The 20121-nt window shown below is 38.7% G+C and overlaps 1 protein-coding gene across 4 annotated transcripts in view; it reads right to left on the bottom strand.

Moving 5' to 3' along the window:
- Nucleotides 1-20121, bottom strand: part of LOC144347828 (alpha-N-acetylgalactosaminide alpha-2,6-sialyltransferase 5-like) — a 63973-nt gene that overhangs the window by 6655 nt on the left and 37197 nt on the right. For 3 of the 4 annotated variants that reach the window (XM_085491791.1, XM_085491788.1, XM_085491789.1), the window contains one exon: nt 7388-7495. In XM_085491791.1, the coding sequence (XP_085347917.1) occupies nt 7388-7495 (108 nt within the window). Of the gene's footprint in view, nt 1-5173; nt 5402-7387; nt 7496-20121 lie in introns of those variants that run through there. The other variant, XM_085491792.1, reaches the window with a different exon arrangement.

Below are 20121 nucleotides of genomic sequence, written 5' to 3' on the forward strand. Positions count from 1 at the left end.
TACATACATACACACACACATACAGACATACAGACATACAGACAGGGTAACGGCAAAGACTCCCTTTTGTGCTTCGCACACGGGAGTCAAAAACAGCCGTTATTCGGCCATCTTTGATCTGATTATGAAACACACTGATATGTATGATGTATGTGCCAAATACAAATGGAAATGGTACATAAATTGTGGAAATATAGAAGTAAGGCCAACAAGTCAGATGGCTGTCAATCTGCCATCCTTGACCAGATTTTGAAACAAATTGTCATGGACATGCATCCTAACATGTATAAAGTACATGTATGCACCAAATTTGAATGAAAACTGACAGAGCACGTCCAATATACCACATAAAAAAACAAAAAACAAGATGCCTGCCAGTTGACCATCTTTGATCCAATTGCAAAATAAATCGTCATGGACATGGATCCTAACATGTATAATCTATGTACCAAGTTTGAATGACAACTGACAAAGCATGTCCAAAATACAAACAAGATGGCTGACAGTCGGCCATTTTGAATCGAATCGCTAAACCACTGCATGTGCATATGTCCACACATAAGGTATTAGGCACATGCAAAGAATGAACGAAATCGGTCCACAGGATTCTGAAATATATGACTCTGGACAGACTGACGCACGGATGGACGGACACACGAATGGACGGACACACGAACTGACGGACACACGGACTGACAGACTGACGAACACACGGACTGACGGACGGACAGACGGATTCTGGAACTCATGGACGGTCGAGGATATGTATCCTAACATGTATGATCTATTTACTAAATTTGAATGAAAACTGACAAAGCATGTCCAAAATAAGATATTTTCAAGAAACAAGATGACTGCCAGTCAGCCATCTTTGATCCAATTGTGAAATAAATCGTCACTGACATGTATCCTAACATGTATAATCTATGTACCAAGTTTGATTGAAAACTGACAAAGCATGTCCAAAATACAACATTTTCAAAAAACAAGATGGCTGCCAGTCGGCCATTTTGAATCGAATCGCTAAACCACTGCATGTGCATATGTCCCACATAAGGTACTAGGCACATGCAAAGAATGAACGGAATCAGTCCAAGGGATTCTGAGATACGACTCCGGACGGACGCACAGATGCACGGACGGAGACCGAATTATAAGTCCCCGTTTTCGGACTTCATCTGAACGGGGACTAAAAATATTACAGTCTATTTGGAACACAGTTGTGTTAACTTGATGTACGATAAACTCCCAGCATGCGTTGGGGTAAACAAGCCAACCAGAGACTGTTACAAGAGAAAGTATCAGTAACCATGACAGATCTCAGCAGTCAGAAAGTGTTAGTGAAGAACCTACAGAAATTCAGCATGATACATCTATAGAATTAGAGACTGAAAACAGAGAGACAGGAGAGATTCAATAAGATATGTCTGGAGACCAAGAAAATGATAACGGAGAGACTGGGTTAGGTATTAGAAATTTGGCAGATATTTCAAAAATAAAACCAGGAAATACAGTTAAGTATACTAATAGACAAAATGGTGATACACTTACAGCCAGAATTATTAGTAGAGCTGGCAAAGTACATGGCAATATAATGAGCCTGATAAGTTAGATGGCATAAGCCAGTCAGTAGATTTAAGTAGAGTTGATAATCTTGAGATTCTAGAAACTTCTCCGGTTGATGTAAACATTCCTGATGAAAGTGTCATGCTGTTAGAGGACATTTCAATGACTGAGGCAAAATTGACAGAGCTAGACAGTTGGAAACAAAACAAAGTGTACAAAGAGATACCAGATGAAGGACAGAAATGTATATCTACAAGATGGGTATGCACATTAAAAGCTACGGGTGATAGGATAAAACCCAAGGCAAGATTAGTAGCTAGGGGGTTTGAGGAGATAGATAATGATCAAATTCAGAAAGATTCACCCACATGTAGCAAAGAGTCAATGAGACTTATTTTGGCTATCATGGCTCAGAATAGATGGAAACCTCGATCCATGGACATTAAAGTGCCTGTGAAATGGCTGCTATTTTCACGCCTAAAATTATCTATTGATACATAAATATTATTAATTTATATGTTTCTAAGCATGAATTATTTTTTTAAGTGAAAAAATGTGTTTTAAACTCAATCTATGGCAACTTATTTTTGTGTATTTTAAAACGAGGCTCCTCATTAGCTTCTTATTTGCATACAGAAATTCCCCTTGTGACGTCAGAAGGGGAAGTCGCATGGCAGCTTGCACTGCCGATACGTGTAAATAAGGCAAATTTCTTGTGCAGTTTTCTCGTCTTTGACTAAATTTTCACTTATGTACTTGTTCGTCAAGAAGGAATGGACCATAATGAACACATAGTATCAATTTTTGTTGCATGGGGTTGAGTTAGATGCGAAATATGTCCGTTCTGGTGTAGCTGGTCACCGTGATCGTCACCGGCGCACGTTTGTACACTGTCGCTGGACAAAATAGGTTACTAGGCACGTCACTACACTGTTTTATTTCATCGATTGTCTGAGTAAAACTTTCAAAATTAAAATAAACATATTTTGACATTCTAAACATTAGACTATAGTGATCACTATAAAATAATTAAAAAAATGACAAATCACAGTTACTAAATAAATGACAGTCGTGTGGAAATAAATTGAAATTTTGTTGAAATAGGTGAACGCATCGGGTCACGACGAGGGCAAGTGCGTTAAAAGTGGTGTTTAATTGGATAACAAAAATAATCGAGATCGACACACATACAGATAAATTCAGAGTGGATTCGAGTTAGCTTGATCCATGGCGTGATTGTCATAATTATAACATCATATTAAAACTTTATTTGGTGGAAACACATTGACCAAGCCCGGATTCTTATTTCATAAATTATTACGCAGATAAAGCTGCAAGCATGGAGGTAAAAAAAGAACAGAGGTGTGAATTCGACATTCAACACCAATCACCAAACAATTCAGAAACATTTAGCCTTCCAAAATGAAAACAATTAGCAGTGTGTAAGGGCTGTGTAATTTCCTGTTCGTCCGACGCTTCGTTTTCGTGTCACTGTCAAAATTATTCCTACTCTTTACTTAACAGGGACTAAATGGTCTCTATAAAACGATAATCAGGATCGCAAAAAAAGTCAACTCATTTGAAACACTTGCCGTCTCTCTCTCTCTCTTCTGAAATCTGCCTTGGTGATTATGGTCCGGATTCTATTTCTTTCAAAAGTGTTGCGCCAGGTTTCTGTTGTCGGCGTTTCTTTTTAAAGCTAGTTGTTTTTTTCATGGACGAGGACAGTTTTTCCAAAAAAAAGAAACGTGTGAATACTTACACTATGACTATACGTTTCACTGCAACTGCTCATAACACAACATCTAAAAACTCTCTTGAAAAAAAAAAAAAAAATAGACAAAAAAAAAAGAAGAAAAAAACGCTGACCGAAAAATGTATATCGTTTAAAAGTTTACTGAATGACCAGTGTTATTACAGCTCAGTGGTATGACTTTTTGGCATTTGGTGGCGCACTTTCGGCGAGAGTCGGAAATCCGGAAACAGTCGACCGTTTCAGGATATGTGGGCGAGAAATATCCCAAATTAACTTGGATACGAGTAATCATTTTCAGCAAAAAAATCAATAACTGCCCATTTCAGTGGGACACAGATCTAAAATGGGAAACGTGAGGGTGGGCATTGCACAGGCACTTTAAAACTGCTTTCTTACAGGGTAAAGAAATAGAAAGGGATGTTTTCATACGTCCACCTAGGGAGGCAGATTGTCCAAACAAATTATGGCATCTGCAAAAGTGTGTATATGGGTTGGGGGATGCTTCTCTCCACTGGTATTATCAAGTGAAAGCTGTTATGATTGAGACTGGAGCACAGATGTCCAAAGTAGACCCTGCTGTATTTTATTGGGTAGATGAGAGAGTGAATTTAATTGGTGTATTTGTCATTGTAGATGATTTTATGTGGGCAGGTGATTCTAAGTTTGAGGAATCAGTGATGAGTCAAATTCGTTTACGTTTCTGTATTGGAAAGGAAGAGCTTTTAAATATGTCGGGATTGTGTTGGTGAGTGAAAAGAGCCAGATTTATCTTGAACAAAGTGATTATGCCAACAACCTGATTCCTATTCAGATAGCAAGAGCCAGAGTGTTAGAAACAGAATCACCACTGACTGAAAATGAGAAGGACTTACTGAGATCTAAAGTAGGACAGATACTGTGGATAGCATGTCAAAGTCGCCCAGATGTACTGTTCGATGCATGTATGTCAGGTTAGAGATTTGTTATGTGCTAACAAGGTAATCATTATGCACATATTATTATTGTGTTTAAAGTGAATATGTTTTGTTTATATTTTACTCCAGTTAGAAAACTTAAATCGGATAGTGTACCCGTTAAGTTTCAGCATTTGGGTGATGGTGAATTGTCCTTAGTAGTCTTCAGTGACGCCTCACTGGGTAATCTTCCTGATGGCAGTAGTCAAGGAGGATATTTAATTTTTCTCATGGGGGAAACTGGAAAATTCTCACCGATTTGTTGGAATTCAAAGAAGATTCGCCGGGTAGTGCGTAGCACTTTAGCTGGGGAAACACTTGCCATGGCCGATGGCATCGATTCTGCAATGTTCATTTCAACTTTGTATGTAGAACTGACAGGTAGTGATAGTAGATATACCAAGTTGCCACTTGTTTGTGTAACTGATTGTAAGTCTTTGTATGAAGCTGTTAAATCCACTAAACTAGTCAGTGAAAAACGACTACGTATAGAGGTTAGTGGTATTAGGGAACTGATTGAAAGCAATCAGATTAAAGAGTTCCTATGGTCTGAAAGTAAAAATCAACTTGCAGACTGCCTCACTCAGAGAGGTGCTTCTCCGCTAGTGTTATTGAAGGTACTTCAAGAGGGGATTTTGGAAATTTACTACATTCTGTGATTTTGATCTTGTCAGATAATATTTAGTTTGTAAACCTGCTTCTTTAACAACAAAAAATATAGAGGAGATTGTTAACTTGATGTACGATAAACTCCCACCATGCATTGGGATAAACATCCGGTTGACCTTTCATGCAGTGAATTGCGCATGTGCAGTACTTTGAGTCACATGCTCCTTGTGTTTTCTGGAGCTGTGCAGACTGTATTTCTGTGAACAGGATTCTAATAAAGATGAAACCGTTTACCGATATTGCCGAGTTCGTACTTTATTAGTTGAAGTCAAAATCTTCATCATTATCTCCACTGACAAATGTGTTAGATCGTACACAAACTCTTGATGAAAAGCACTTTCCGCCATGATGTATTTGCATGATTTGACCTGCAACAACGTCCTTTGACCCAATGGGTCATGTCTGTTATTAACCAATCAGAATGCTGTGTTGTACCGACGCAATTCTTGAAAATTTTCTGATAACACAATGCAGAAGTGAATTATCAATGTCGAAGTATGATCTGTTGGAATTGATTTCATCAAATAAACGGCATGTTTTTTTAAAAAAAACAAGCAATTAATATTTATAGGTAAACTGAATATGGCATGAAATATTTACCGCATTTAAATTTTATTAACAAGTCATTGTTGAAGCGTAGTTTACGCACGGATAACATGGTCTACGCATTCACAACATATTCACAACAGTCGATATCCACACTGTATCATATAAAAAAGATTACCTGTATTTATTAAGCAATGATCAAAGCAATGATCAAAGACCAAGTTTGCCGAATGTGACCCCAAATATAAATATTGCCCAAAAGTGGGGAGTTGGCGCTAACGTGGTCCAGTACAGTATATGTTAGTCATATCTCTTGTGCAATGCCTCAATTATAGCACTATAGTTGCACGTTCTTATCTGCAACAGTGCTTGAGATATTACAGCTATGCATATTAATGAGGTCACATGACCTTTAATTATGCAAAACAGTAATTAATTTGCATTTTCATCCCTGAAGTAAGCCTATCTGCGAATTATCCAAAAGCACCTATGTTTCAATGAAATTTGATGAGTGGTACTCAAGTTATCTGTAGAACACTAATAAATTGGTTAATTTATTGAATCTGATGTGTTTTCGAGACATTGGTGGAAAAGCTAAATTGGGTTATTATTATGACATCGAAAACAATAGAATTTACTCCGTAAAACGTTCAGTACTCTTCAGACAGTCTCCTGCACACGGTACGGGTAATCTCAGAACAACCACAATTGCAAAGAAGAAAAGTTCATAATGGTCATCATTCATAAGAATTTTGGAATCACAGCAAGGTATACAGAGCCAATAATGACTGGCTGGCTGGCTGGCTGAATGTTGAAATTAAACCTGTTCATTGCCACTCTTTGTGACAAGTACAACTGGATTTTTTACATGCACTGAGGATAGGAGCAGCACAAAGGACAAACAGATTTTATGTTCATCAAAAAGAAACCATTCTCTCTCCATTACAAATACCACAAACTGCTAACCGAGGGAGTCTAACTCACAAACTCTCTATTATGGATGGACATGAAAACCATTGTGCCACACACCATCATCATCATTTTAAGGTAGAAGCCTAACTCATAATTTTTGAGATAGTTGGTCATAAATCGCATGACAATGTTTAATGGTTTATTATGTAAAATCATGAAGCTAAAGTCCCATGGCACCATGAAATAGCATTCTTCTGCGTGTTACAGTGATGTATTCTGGGTAATTTGTCCTAATATTTTTTCAAATGCTATGCTGAACACAATGTTGCAATTTTTGACACTTTGACACTAAAATAATAAATTCTTATTCCCAAAAAGAGTAACCATTTGAAGGTGATTCAAAATTGAAATTATAGATCACAGTGAATTAGACTATTTATTGTTTTGATGATGACAATCACATAATACATACCTTCAGTGATCAGCTTCCACCATTCCATATACTTTGATAGAATCACCCACTACATACCTGCAGTGATCAGCTTCCACCATTCCATATACTTTGATAGAATCACCTAATACATACCTGCAGTGATCAGCTTCCACCATTCCATATACTTTGATAGAATCACCTAATACATACACGCAGTGATCAGCTTCCACCATTCCATATACTTTGATAGAATCACCTAATACATACACGCAGTGATCAGCTTCCACCATTCCATATACTTTGATAGAATCACCTAATACATACACGCAGTGATCAGCTTCCACCATTCCATATACTTTGATAGAATCACCTAATACATACACGCAGTGATCAGCTTCCACCATTCCATATACTTTGATAGAATCACCCACTACATACCTGCAGTGATCAGCTTCAACCATTCCATATACTTTGATAGAATCACCTAATACATACCTGCAGTGATCAGCTTCCACCATTCCATATACTTTGATAGAATCACCTAATACATACCTGCAGTGATCAGCTTCAACCATTCCATATACTTTGATAGAATCACATATATTAATAGCCAGTAACATTGTGAACCACCCAGTACTCAGCCAAGACCCAGTCGCCCCTCTAAAATCAAATATATTAATAATATTTTTATAATAATAATATTATTTTTTATATAGTGCATTACATAAATAATCTCAATGCATTTGATACAAAAAGAACAAGCCATGCATGGCACAGTCCCCGTTAATTATCGAATTTAAGATATATAGTTTTGTTTATAGTAATATAGCTGGAATATAACCATGTCAGGAATATGATTTTTTAACATTAAAATGATCGTCAAACAAGTACTTGTCCATATTGAGAGATATTGTTCTGGAACAGCATTCAAAATCAGCCATTTTGAATACATGTATATATATGTATATATATATATATAACATGATGTATAACGCATATTTCAAATTTGAATATAATCAGTCAAAGCATTTAAGAGATATGGCTCTAGAAGCCCAATCATTAAAACAAAATTGCCGCCAGACAGCCATTTTGAATCCAATCTGAAAAATAAATGCTGTGCATCAGAAACCTGCTATGACTAATATATGTACCAAGTTTGAACGAAATCCATCCATAAATGCCAGAAATGTTTGATATTTGATGATTATTTAATACAAAAATGACCACCATTCGACCATTTTGAATAGGATCGTCAAACAAATATATTTATCTATCTACGACATGATGTATAATGAATATTTAAAATTTGAACATAATCAGTGAAAGCAAGTCAGACATATGGCATGAGAACCACATACATTAAAACAAAATGGCCACCAGTCGGCCATTTTTAATCTAATCTGAAAAACAAAATTTATTTGCATCAAGGTCCCATAATGTCTAATGTATATACCAAGTTTGAACAAAATCCAAGAAATGCTTGATTTTTATGGTTTTTTAGCCCAAAAAAATGGCTGCCATTCGGCCATCGTGAATTAGATCGTGAAACAAATTGACGTGCATATGTATAATATCATGTATGATGTATGTGTGAAGTTTGAATGTGATTGGTCCAAGCATTACTAAGATACAGGTCCGGACGGACGGACGGACGGACGGACGGACGGACGGACGGACGGACGGACGGACGGACGGACGGACGGACGGACACACAGAGGTCAAAACACAAGTCTAATAACAAATCAACTCCCGTGTGCCGACAGTATTGGAGACACATTAACATAATAATAGATAATCAATATGCTTGTTTATCACATTAAATTAATCATGTCAGTGGATTATCTCAATGAGCCAAATGAATTATTATACAAATTAAGCAATTGTTATGCATAGATTTAGGTCTGTTTATTGTTTCAGGGTGCACTTGTACAAAGTTTCATTATAATGTGGTGATTAATCCTAACTAAATTAGTGGAAAGCTGAAAAGTAAATTATTATGCAAATTAGGTAATTATTACAGATGCAATTAAACCTAAAACTAATTTGATCATCACATTGTGTTAGAGTACATACGTACCAAGATTCATTGATTTAAGATAAGTACTGTCACAGACCATCTATGTATCAAGTTTCATTTAAATGCGATTAGAACCAAAAATTATGATTTAGTATGCAAATTAGGTAATTAATATGATTTAATTCAAAACTGAGCGGGTTTGTGCATTGTCTGGGGCATCAATGTACCAAGTTTAATTGAAATGGAATAATTAGTACATGTGATATCAGTGTAAAAGATGAAAATTAGCTAATTATGCAAATTATGTGATTAATATGGACTGATTTTAACCAAAAACTAATCAGATCTGCACTGTCCTAGAAAATCTACAATGTATGTACCAAGATTCATTGAAATGGGATAATTAGTACTTGCGATATCAGTGTAAAGCCAAAAATTAAGTAAACTAATTATGCAAATAAGTTGATTAATATGTACACATTTTTACTTTAAATTAATCAGGTCTTTGGATTGTTCTAGAGCATCTATGTGCAAAAAAGTAATGAAATAATAATACTAATAGTATCAAAAGTTGAAAATTTATTAATTATGCAAATTAGGTAATTAATATTTCACATATCTGTCTGTGCATCGTCCTATGTATCTATGTAAGTTTCATTGAAATGTGATGATTAGTACCTGAGATATCGGTGGAAAAGCCGAAAATTGACTAATCATTATGTAAATTAGGTCAATTATATGCATGGATTTTTACCCAAAACTAATCACATCTGTACATTAGTCCAGAACATCTATGTACCAAGTTTCATCAAAATCTAATGAATGGCTCTTTAGATATCAGTGGAACAATCGAGGAACAGCTAAAAATTAGCTAATTATCATGCAAATTAGGTAATTAATATGCATGGATTTCAACTAAAACCTGATCAAATCTGCACATTAGCCCAGAGAATCTATACACCAAGTTTCATTAAAAACCAACATGTGGTTCTTGAGATATCAGTGGAACACACGGACACACACGGACACACACACACACACACACATACATACATACATACATACATACATGCAGACAGGGTAATAGTCCAGTCAATTTATGGTTTGACCCATCACAAATTGCAATAGAAATAATTTCTTCACAATGCATTCCAGGGAGGTGCCTAGATTAACATACTAAAAGTCTAGGAAAAACTATATATTAAATATAACTGCAAAGACTCCCATTGTGTGCTTCGCACACGGGTGTCAAAAATACACGTTCTACTATTTAAAGTTAAAAATCCATTAGGTAGACTAAATTTAGATAAGAATTTGGCTAAAAAGTACAAATATTTTGAATAAAAGTACTAAAATAGTATAATCAATAAAATTGAACCTAAAATGTAGACTGGCCCAGTCGGGCGATTAATTTGTGTTTTGTAGTTTAAATTAAATAAAATAAAAAAATCGCGAAATGGAGGTGTTAGCGCGAAATCACCCCGACTGGTTTATTCTGCAGGAAATTCATTGCGATTAAATATTCATGAATACCCACAGGTGGGCGCGGAAACACTTGCAAAATGAGGTGAACATGGTAAAGGTCACACAGCAGACATAACATGGTGGCAAGTTAAAATTCAAGTTTGTCGTAGTCGTCGTTTCTAATTCATCACAATTTGTAAAAAAAGTAACTCGTACTAGTCGTAGAATTGAAAAAAAAATCGGCTGCTACAACCAGCTGACGTCTTCTCGGTCAGAGATCAGTTGAAGAGACGTTGTGATTGGCTTAGATGATTGTCAATTAGAACATCATTAACATAATTACCAGTTGAAAAATTGATGGGTTCCTGCAGTGTCGATAGAGGGCCATGCAGAATAAACCAGTCGGGGTGATTTCACAGTTACAGGGGATTTCGCGCTAACACCTCCATTTCCCGATTTTTTGTATTTTATTTGAACTACAAAAACAAACTAATCGCCCCGACTGCGCCAGTCTACCTAAAATGTTTAAACGAAGACTGTGCAATGCATAGTATTTGAATAGTCCTCCCAGTTGTTTACTTGGTGCTTGAGTATATTAATGTGGTTATTACTATCCTTTCAGTCATTCTTTGAACGATTATGTTTAACTAAATATTGCTACACTACAGCAAGTTATTATCAACATTTTCGGTAAATGTACAGCGATTGCTTCCAATGTTGTTGAAGTTGTTTTGCTACAATAAAGTTTGTTTTGATACATTTGCGATGCACCCGTCATTGAACCCACAATGCATTTCAACTCAGATCTGATCGAACTGACAGTCATGGCAGAATACTTATTCAAAGTAGAGTTTGCTTATTATCGGGATACAAGAATTTTTTAAAACTAGCGCCGAAGGCGCATATTAGTTTTTATGTTTATATAAGAGATTGCATACTTACCTTTGGTTAATGAAATTTTAATTTCATAAACAAATGGGATAATTGCCAATTATCATATAATACTGGTTAAATAAAATCGAAATAACAGTGGATAGCTCCCGTAGGGGGCGTCCTTCCCCTGTCATCTGATTTGCATACTTCCAGATCTTTTTGACCACGATATTGATTCGTAGCTATTTATCTGGGGTGGTTTTGGGTGGGAAGGTAAGTATGCAATCTCTTATATAAACATAAAAACTAATATGCGCCTTCGGCGCTAGTTTTAAAAGTTTATTACAGAGTATTGCATACTAACCCCTTTGGTTAATGAAATTTTAATTTCATAAACAAATGGGACAGATTACCAGAGAATATCTCTTGGCAGATAAATACTACCCCACCTGATTATGGAATTGAAAAAATTCCATCCCCCCAACTGTATAACTCCCGCTAACTGAATAATTCTTGCAGTTGCGGAAAGTTACATGCCCTATTGTTTCGTTACAACTTGGCCTGTCACTAGGTAGCCTAACGAGTGTAGGCCCTGTGACTCGGCCGCTAGGTCTTTCAGGTAATAAGAGAGAAAAGTGTTGCTAGTTTTCCAGGACCCGGCTGCTAGCACCTGGGCTAAAGAAGCTCCGCTAGCAAATGCCAGTGTATTACCTATGCCTCTTAAGTCATGCATCTTGGCAGTGACTTTGCCTGCCTCTGTGCTCAAATACTTATCACTATAAGCGTGGTAAACTGTCTCTTTTACCCATCTCGCTAACGTGAATTTCGACGCCGCTGAGCTTTGTTTACCTTTTTGGTAACAAACGAACATCGACCTTTGACCCCTTCTGACCCCGGAAGTACGTTTCTTATAATAAGCTAGCGCACGTACCGGACAAAGAATTCTGTCTTGTTTTTCATTGGAAATATTGCTCAGTGCCGGGATAACGATCGGAGTCGCCGTCTCGTGCAGTTTCTGATTTTTTCCTCTGAATTTTACTGATGTCATTAAAATCGCTTTATCGGGATAAAACACCGTAAAATTGTCTTCAAATGACAGACCGTGTATTTCGCTAACTCGCCTCCCTGAAGCGAGTGCTAGTAGAAAAACAGTCTTTTTCGTCCAGTCCTGTAGTGACGCCAATTCCTTCGGTTCGTATGGGAATTGTCGTAGCGCTTCAAGGACTACTGACAAGCTCCATGCAGGTGCTTTGTACCTCTCAATGGGGCCCGCCTGTGTAATAAAGCCCTTGAACAGATCGGAGATTGTCGGGTCATCCGAAATGTTTTTGTCTAGGCTTAGTTTGAGTACAGAGTTGATCGCCGATTTATAGTTTTCTACTGTCCCCGGTTTCAACTTTTTTTCGTTGATCAAATAAGAAAAAAACTCCGCTACTTGGGGCAAAGAGGGATAGAGTGGATGTATATCCCCTGCAAGACACCAATTACGAAATTTTTCCCAGTGGTATTGATACAATCCATTTGAGGAATCCCTAAGCCCGGCCGTCGTTGTTTGCGACACTTGGCTTGAAAACCTTTGCGCAATTCTAAATTGCTGGATAGTTTCCACACGTGAAGTTGGTACAGCTCCTGGTTGGTTGGTGTATAACCGCCGGGTTGTGTCAACGTGATTTCTTGTGGCAGGCTTCTCGGATGGTCCGTTAGCAGAGACAGCAGTAACGGAAACCAAGTCTGAGACGGCCAGTTCGGTGCCACTAGAATCATGTGCGAGTTCTCCGATTGTTCCAGTTTTTGTAACGTTCGGTGGATCAATGGAAATGGTGGGAATGCGTAACTGAACATTCCGCCCCACTCCATCTGAAGTGCGTCCCACGTCAGTGACTGTTTGTCCGGATAACGCGTCACAAAAACGGGACGTTTTTTTGTTTTCCGGTGTTGCAAACAGATCTACCTGGGGTTCCCCCAACATGTCGAACACTAGGCTTACTGCCGTCTGTGACAGCTCCCATTCTGTGTCGTCGTAGGGTTTCCCCCGGGATAGCGAGTCCGCTACACCGTTTTGGACTCCCGGTATATGTTTGCACATCAGCTCGACTTTGTTTTGTGCACACCACTTTAGCACTGCTACAGCATGGTCGTTTAACGACTGTGATTTCGTTCCCCCTTCCTTGTTGAGGTAAGCTACTACAGTCTGATTGTCGGATCTTATTAACACGGCCCGGTTTTTTACCGCTTTTTTGAAGGATTGCAGGGAGAACTGCTCCGCTAGCATTTCCAGTCGGTTTATGTGAAATTTCCTTTGTTTTTCGTTCCACTGACCGTGTGCAATCCCGTCTATGCAGTGCCCTCCCCAGCCCGTCATGGATGCGTCCGTCACCAACGTTACTGTCGGTTTCGCCTTGTCCATGGGAATCCCCGCCGTGAGGTTCTTGAGGTTGCCCCACCACGGAAGTGATTCCAGAAAGGCCGGTGTGAACAGTACCGGTTTTTCGTATTTTATCCCGTCCTTTGATAGTCGCATTTTTAACTGTGCGTCTAACACTAGGCGTTGGATCGGTCTGGACTGTAGCGCCGCTCTCGGTACTAAGCCCCTCATCGAAGTTAACATCCCCACTAGTCGCATTACCTGGCGTAGTGTGGCTTGTTTTTGTTTTAGAAATGATTGTATCATTTTTTGTACATTGTCGATTCTGTGCTGGGCTGGTCGGATCATGCCTTTCTCCGCATCCAGTTCCATGCCCAGAAAGACTATTTTCTGCGTCGGTATTAATTCTGATTTTTCCATATTTATCAGAAAACCTAGCTTTAACAGTAGACTGACAGTCCGCTCGGTTGATTGACAAATCAGGTTCCGATTTTGACTTTTTATCAGCCAGTCGTCTAAGTAGGGGTTGACGTCTGCTGCGTTCTTGTGCAGTAACGCCACCACTGTGCGTAGAACTTTTGTAAACAGAAGTGGGGCTGACGTCAGGCCGAAAGGTAGGACGGTGTACTGATACGTTACACCGTTCACCACGAATCGTAACAAGCGCCTGCTTTCTGTGTGTATTGGTATGTGCAGGTAAGCGTCGGTCAAGTCGAGGGACGTCATCCAGTCCCCTTTTTGAATTGACGCTCACACTAGTGCCGGAGTTAACATTTTGAACGTTTCTTTCTTCACAAATTTGTTCAACTCCTTTAAATCCAGCACCAGCCTGTACCCACCGTTGGATTTCTTGACGGGAAATAACCTTGAGATGAAAGAATTTTTCGGGTTTTGTACCCGCTGAATTACCTTTTTTTCGAGTAGTATTTCCACGCTTTCTTTCAGTATTGTTGACTGAGTAGAGCCCGGTTTCCCCGAAATACATGTTCTTTTTTTGCATTTCGGTTCTTTTATCAACGGTATTCGATACCCGTGTGTTATTATCGATATCACATACGGATCGTTTATAGTTTCTTTCTACCGGGGAATACATTTCTGCAGACGCAGTGCCACCGGCGTCGAGGGACTCACCAACCCTCGGTCGCTTGTGGCGGTATACATTGACATCGCCGATTTCTCCATTTCCCCCTGGAGTGAATGCGGCGTTATATCCCCGTTTAACGTCCCCCCCCTTTTTTTCCAACCTGGAGGGGAGTAGGGACTCTGCCTTACGGGTTTCTGTTTTTTTCACCGGTCGATGCGTCATACTCCCTAGGTCCACGCATTCGGCCGGTTGTTTGTTTATACGATCGCCCACCGACCTGAGGTGCGGCCGACCGTGTTTTTGTTGTGCACGATTGAGTTCCCGCCATCCTGGGCACTGAACAAAATCGCTTAATGCACGATGTTTTGCACGACTTGGTTCCCGCCGACCTGGGCACTGAACCGAATCGTTTAATGCAAGTGGTATATGTGTAAGGGGATCTGTGGTTTGATTTGTTTGACAAAAATACTCGGAGACTTGAGTAATATTTGACATGTTTAATCGCACCTTGTTTTGATACATTACCATATTTGCTGACGTATAGTCAGGAAGACTTTTTAGTGTTACCAGTCTGTTTCGAGAATTGTTTATTCTGTGGCTGCTGGTTTTCACTTTTTCCTTTTGCCTGATTCGGGTTTGCCTTTGCGTTTCCCTTGGGCTGACCCGTAGTAGCTTGGTTAACTGGCTTTGCCTTGGTCGCGATGCTCTGTTTGTTATTAGCGGCTTGCTTGGCTTTAAAGGCGCCTTCGATCATCACACGGTTAACTTTTGCCGCTGCTTTCTCATTCAACTTAGAATTCACAGCGCTGAGTTTTCCGTCGAATAATTTGGTCCCTCTGAAATCGATCGTCGCCAATTCGTTCTTGATTTCAGCGTTGGCGGCTGTCTTTAGCATAGCGGACCAAACTGCTGCACGGCGAGAGTGTTGAATAGTCGCTCGTAACTGGAGGTGACTCTGTATTATGTCAGCGTCGACGACGTTAGTCGCGACCAACAGCGGCTCTAATGTGCTAAACAGTTCATCCTTGGTGATGTTGCCTGTTTTGAATTTCGCTAACTGAATTTGTGTAGTAGTAGTGAAAAATCTCTTCTTAATGCAAGAGAAGTGTCCCAAACGTTGTTTTCCAATCTACATAGCGTTGACTGGGACAGGCAATACGGGATGTAAACTTGTGGTTTGCCGAGTGGATGTTTCGTTATACTTCCTTCGGCGACCATTTCCCGGACGCATGGCTCCAGTTCTGGTGGTTGTACGCCGAGAGGTCGTTCGTGCAGGCTGGCGTCGGTACCGACCGGTGTTTTCCACTCATCAGCGGGCGGTATGACTTTTTGGTAGCGTCTGCTCCAATCGTCCCGGTTAGTCCCCAAGAAGTCGTCCTTGGTGGCTGTAGCGGTTTTCTCGGTAACTTCACGATCCCATTTGCCTCCTCCGATCACGCGTTGTGTTATAGCAGCGCCCTGTGTCAGTCGGGGAGACCATGGTAGCATTGCTGAAGTCGTAAAAGTGTCCTTTTTCGGCAGTGTAGACAAACCGATCGAGAAACGTGGGGCGTCCGCCATCGGTGGAATCGGTAGAGGTAAGATTTTCTTGACCATAACCGCACCTTTCGTGATAGCATCGGAGCGGATTTTGAATTCGGGGTCCTCCTTGTCGGTACCACTCGCTGTTGTGGTTTTCGACGAGCCGGCCTCCCCCGCGTTGCTTGTAGCATCTTCAGTAGAAAAAATCACGCCTGCCTCAGCCAGTGCGTCTTCAACATTTTCTCGCACCACTGTTGTGTAGGATTTTTTCTTTTCCGCCTGGAGAGCGCTGACACTCCATGCTTTTGGTGGTACCTCTTCGTCTACTGGGTTTTCCAAAACTTTAATTTTTCTGGTCAGTAGATCCACCTTGTTCTGTAAATGCGCTATAACACTTTGCTCATTGTCAGTCTCCTTTGGACGTTTTTGGCTGGGTTCGTCTGCCAATAGTTCGTCCTCAGCGTTGGTAGGTACCGATGAAACCGAAGACTCCTCCAAATGACGTTTTTTTGGATTTCTTCTTTCCTGATTTTCCCGTTGACTTGCGTAGGCGGGAATCCCAGTTCCAAGTTTCTATCGGCCAGGCGAGGCAAACACCGCAGTTGATGTGCCCATTACATTTTCTGCCACATGGAATGCAAATACGGTGATCATCGTAAGTGAGCATCGATATATGGCACTCTTCACACTTTCGTCCGAAAGTGTTTGAATCCGAAGTGCTGGGATGAACGGTGTTCAACTCTCCGGTATCCATATTTTCCGCCATCTTGAAACTGAAGGCGGGCTTTTGAGTTTCGTTACTAAAACTACAATTTTTTACTCAAGGTGACTAAGTACGAAGTTCTTGATGTCCACAAGAGCTTCCTGACACACTAATAGTTCGGTGGCTGTGTTGATGGGTGGTAACAATGTATTTCCACCGCAAAAACAATGATATTTTGGCAAGCCCAAATTTCAACCGTGAATCAATCTCGTGGTTAAAAATGGAAGTATGCAAATCAGATGACAGGGGAAGGACGCCCCCTACGGGAGCTATCCACTGTTATTTCGATTTTATTTAACCAGTATTATATGATAATTGGCAATTATCCCATTTGTTTATGAAATTAAAATTTCATTAACCAAAGGGGTTAGTATGCAATACTCTGTAATAAACATACCAAAATATATATATCACAAGCTGAGTTTCATAGTGATGACTTTGATTACAACAGTTTTATTGACCGCCTTCACTAGCGAGACACCATTTTTAAGGCGAATGAACGCACTTCGCGTTCAAATTATGGACGAAGAAAATCAGAAATTGGATTTACCAACAAACCATCGATTCAAACAGTTGGTCATCGACAATCTTCGTTCAACTACACCAGGAGTCATAATAAAGGCAAAACTATTCATTCTGGATGGGTCACCTACATGTATGATGAAACAGAATGAAAACCAACTGTGTGACCGACTGCCGGCTTATCTACTGAAGCAGATAAAATATCAAAGCGGATAAAACTAGACTTTCACTTGGACACACACGCGGTTGCTAGATCCGCTATGGACTCAGACAATATGTTGTCTGCATATATTATATGCAGTAGATTTCGTCACACCAACCCTTTTCGCTATGTCAGCAAAAGATATTCCTTCTAAATACAGCTCAACTATCTTTTCGCGAATCGCAGGTGGAGTCGGGAATCCCTGTTTACTTCGCTGTGAATGTGATAGTCACAGTCAACGAGTGCATGATTGGACAGTGGAGCGGCGACTTGAAGTCTGGGTGCATCGCGAATGTATCAAAACAAACTTGATTGTAGCAAAACAACATTGGAAGCAATTGCTGTACATTTACCGACAATGTTGATAATAACTTGCTGTAGTGTAGCAATATTTAGTTAAACATAATCGTTCAAAGAATGACTGAAACGACAGTAAAATTGAAATGTATTTGAAAAAAATCTATGACCATTCAATCATTTTTAAAAAATGTATTATTCCAATATCTTAAATTTCAAAAGAAATTTAACTTTTGATGTAACTGAAAAGGTTTTATTTTGTTGTTATTTCTTCCTCACAGTGTACATCCTGTGTATGAACTTGGGTCAAATTAACATGTTTTTCTTGAAACGATAGTAACTCACTATTTACTTCTCAAACAACACACACTTTAATATGGTTCTAACTGTATTACATCATTTTGAAGCATAGCTCTGTATTTAAGATCTTGTTGTGCCAAGTCAAATTTACTATTTCTTTTCAATATAATTCCAAGATAAGGGTAGATTGACACTCTTTCTAATTCTAACACTATCTATTTTTAATGACTTGATTTATTTATATTAATGCTTAATTTCCATTAGTTTTTAGTAAATTTCAAGATTGCAAAATTGCTTTCTGATAGTAAAATTAGGTCATCTGTATACAGTAAACATTGCAGTTTAAAGATTGCAGCCATTTTGTAAATGCATTTCATTATTCGCTGGTTTTTAATTTCACTATTTTAATTGGTAAGTGAAATTTGCTAAATCCACATGAACTTGTAAAATAACAATAGAACTCATTGTTTTCCTGCCAAGTTTGTCAACTTACAATCCAGTGAAATTGTTCAAAACATCAAAATAGTGAAATTAAATGGCAGTGAAAATAAACAAGTTATGGTTTTCGTCAATAGTGGCCATCATAATTTCTGTTTTATATCTTTTAGAAAGTCTTATTATACTAATCATATGTAAAATTTATTTCATATTATCTTTTTAACTTTTTACCTGCATATACATTTAACCTGTAAATTCCTAATGTAGACAACTAAAAAAGTATTTATTATTTCCTCATTGCAGATACATTTTTGGTTACAGACTGCATATTTAGAGTCAACAATCTTTAAATTTTGTCTGTCTTATCAGATTTGACATAAATTATCCGTAAGAAATGCAATTATAGTCACTGCTCTCTCAGTAGAGTTAATGTTATCTGCACAATTTATTCACAATGTATTTGTTGTATTTAAATAATGAAATTAATTTTCATTTTCGACAGGTTGCTATGACAATTTCATACTTTTACGTCAGTTATCAATCTTTCTAAGTAGTTCAAAGTCGCGACCAATTTGAGTTGTTTTGGTAATGCAATTACTGTACTTCCCCCGAGTACAAGTCCAGGGGCCTGAACATGTAAAAATCGGGAAAATTAGGGGGTGGGTTTGTACTCGAGGACCACCTCAGAAAAGAAAATTTTTTGCGGGTTTAAAATTGTAACCATCTTCCCAACCACGAAAAATCATCAAAATTACATTTTTCGTTTACAGCGCCGGTCTCGGAGAAATATAACATCTTTAGCTCTGCTGTCGACTTTGTCGAACAGAGCTTATCATATGAGTGATTGTCCATATGAGTGATTGTCCGTCTTCGTCCGTCGTCCTCCACGTTTTACTTTTTCGACTTCTTCTTGAAAACTACAAGCCCAAATGCTATGATACTTGGTGTACTACAGTACATGTACCTTGGGTAGACCTCTCTCAGATTTGTTCATATGATGCTTGTTGCTTGTTTTGATTTCCAGAACAATTTTTACAATGAAGAAACAAACATATTCATAAAAATACACACATTTTATCACAATACGGTTTACATACCGTCTGAATTTACAATGCAAAAATGAGTAGGGTCTGTGGGGAAACAGTCAATAGCAAGATCTTTATTATTATCTTCGTTGTGGAATGTTTTCAATCATATGCAAACTCTCGATATAAAGCAATTTCCGCCATGGTGTTTTTCACCATGATTTGACAGGTCACCTCTTTCGTTAACCACTCAAAATGCTGACGAAGTCATTTTTTCAACGCAATGTGGAAGTGAATTACCGCGATTTAAAAACGCGATCTGATTTCGACAAAAAACAGTGATTTTTTTTCCCTAAGGCTGTTGATTCACAATTTTCAAAAGGTAAACAGAGGGTGGAGGAAGTATTTGAACTTT

Source organism: Saccoglossus kowalevskii, chromosome 17 (genome assembly GCF_978046115.1).
Source record: "Saccoglossus kowalevskii chromosome 17, keSacKowa6.1, whole genome shotgun sequence".
Classification (NCBI taxonomy): domain Eukaryota; kingdom Metazoa; phylum Hemichordata; class Enteropneusta; family Harrimaniidae; genus Saccoglossus; species Saccoglossus kowalevskii.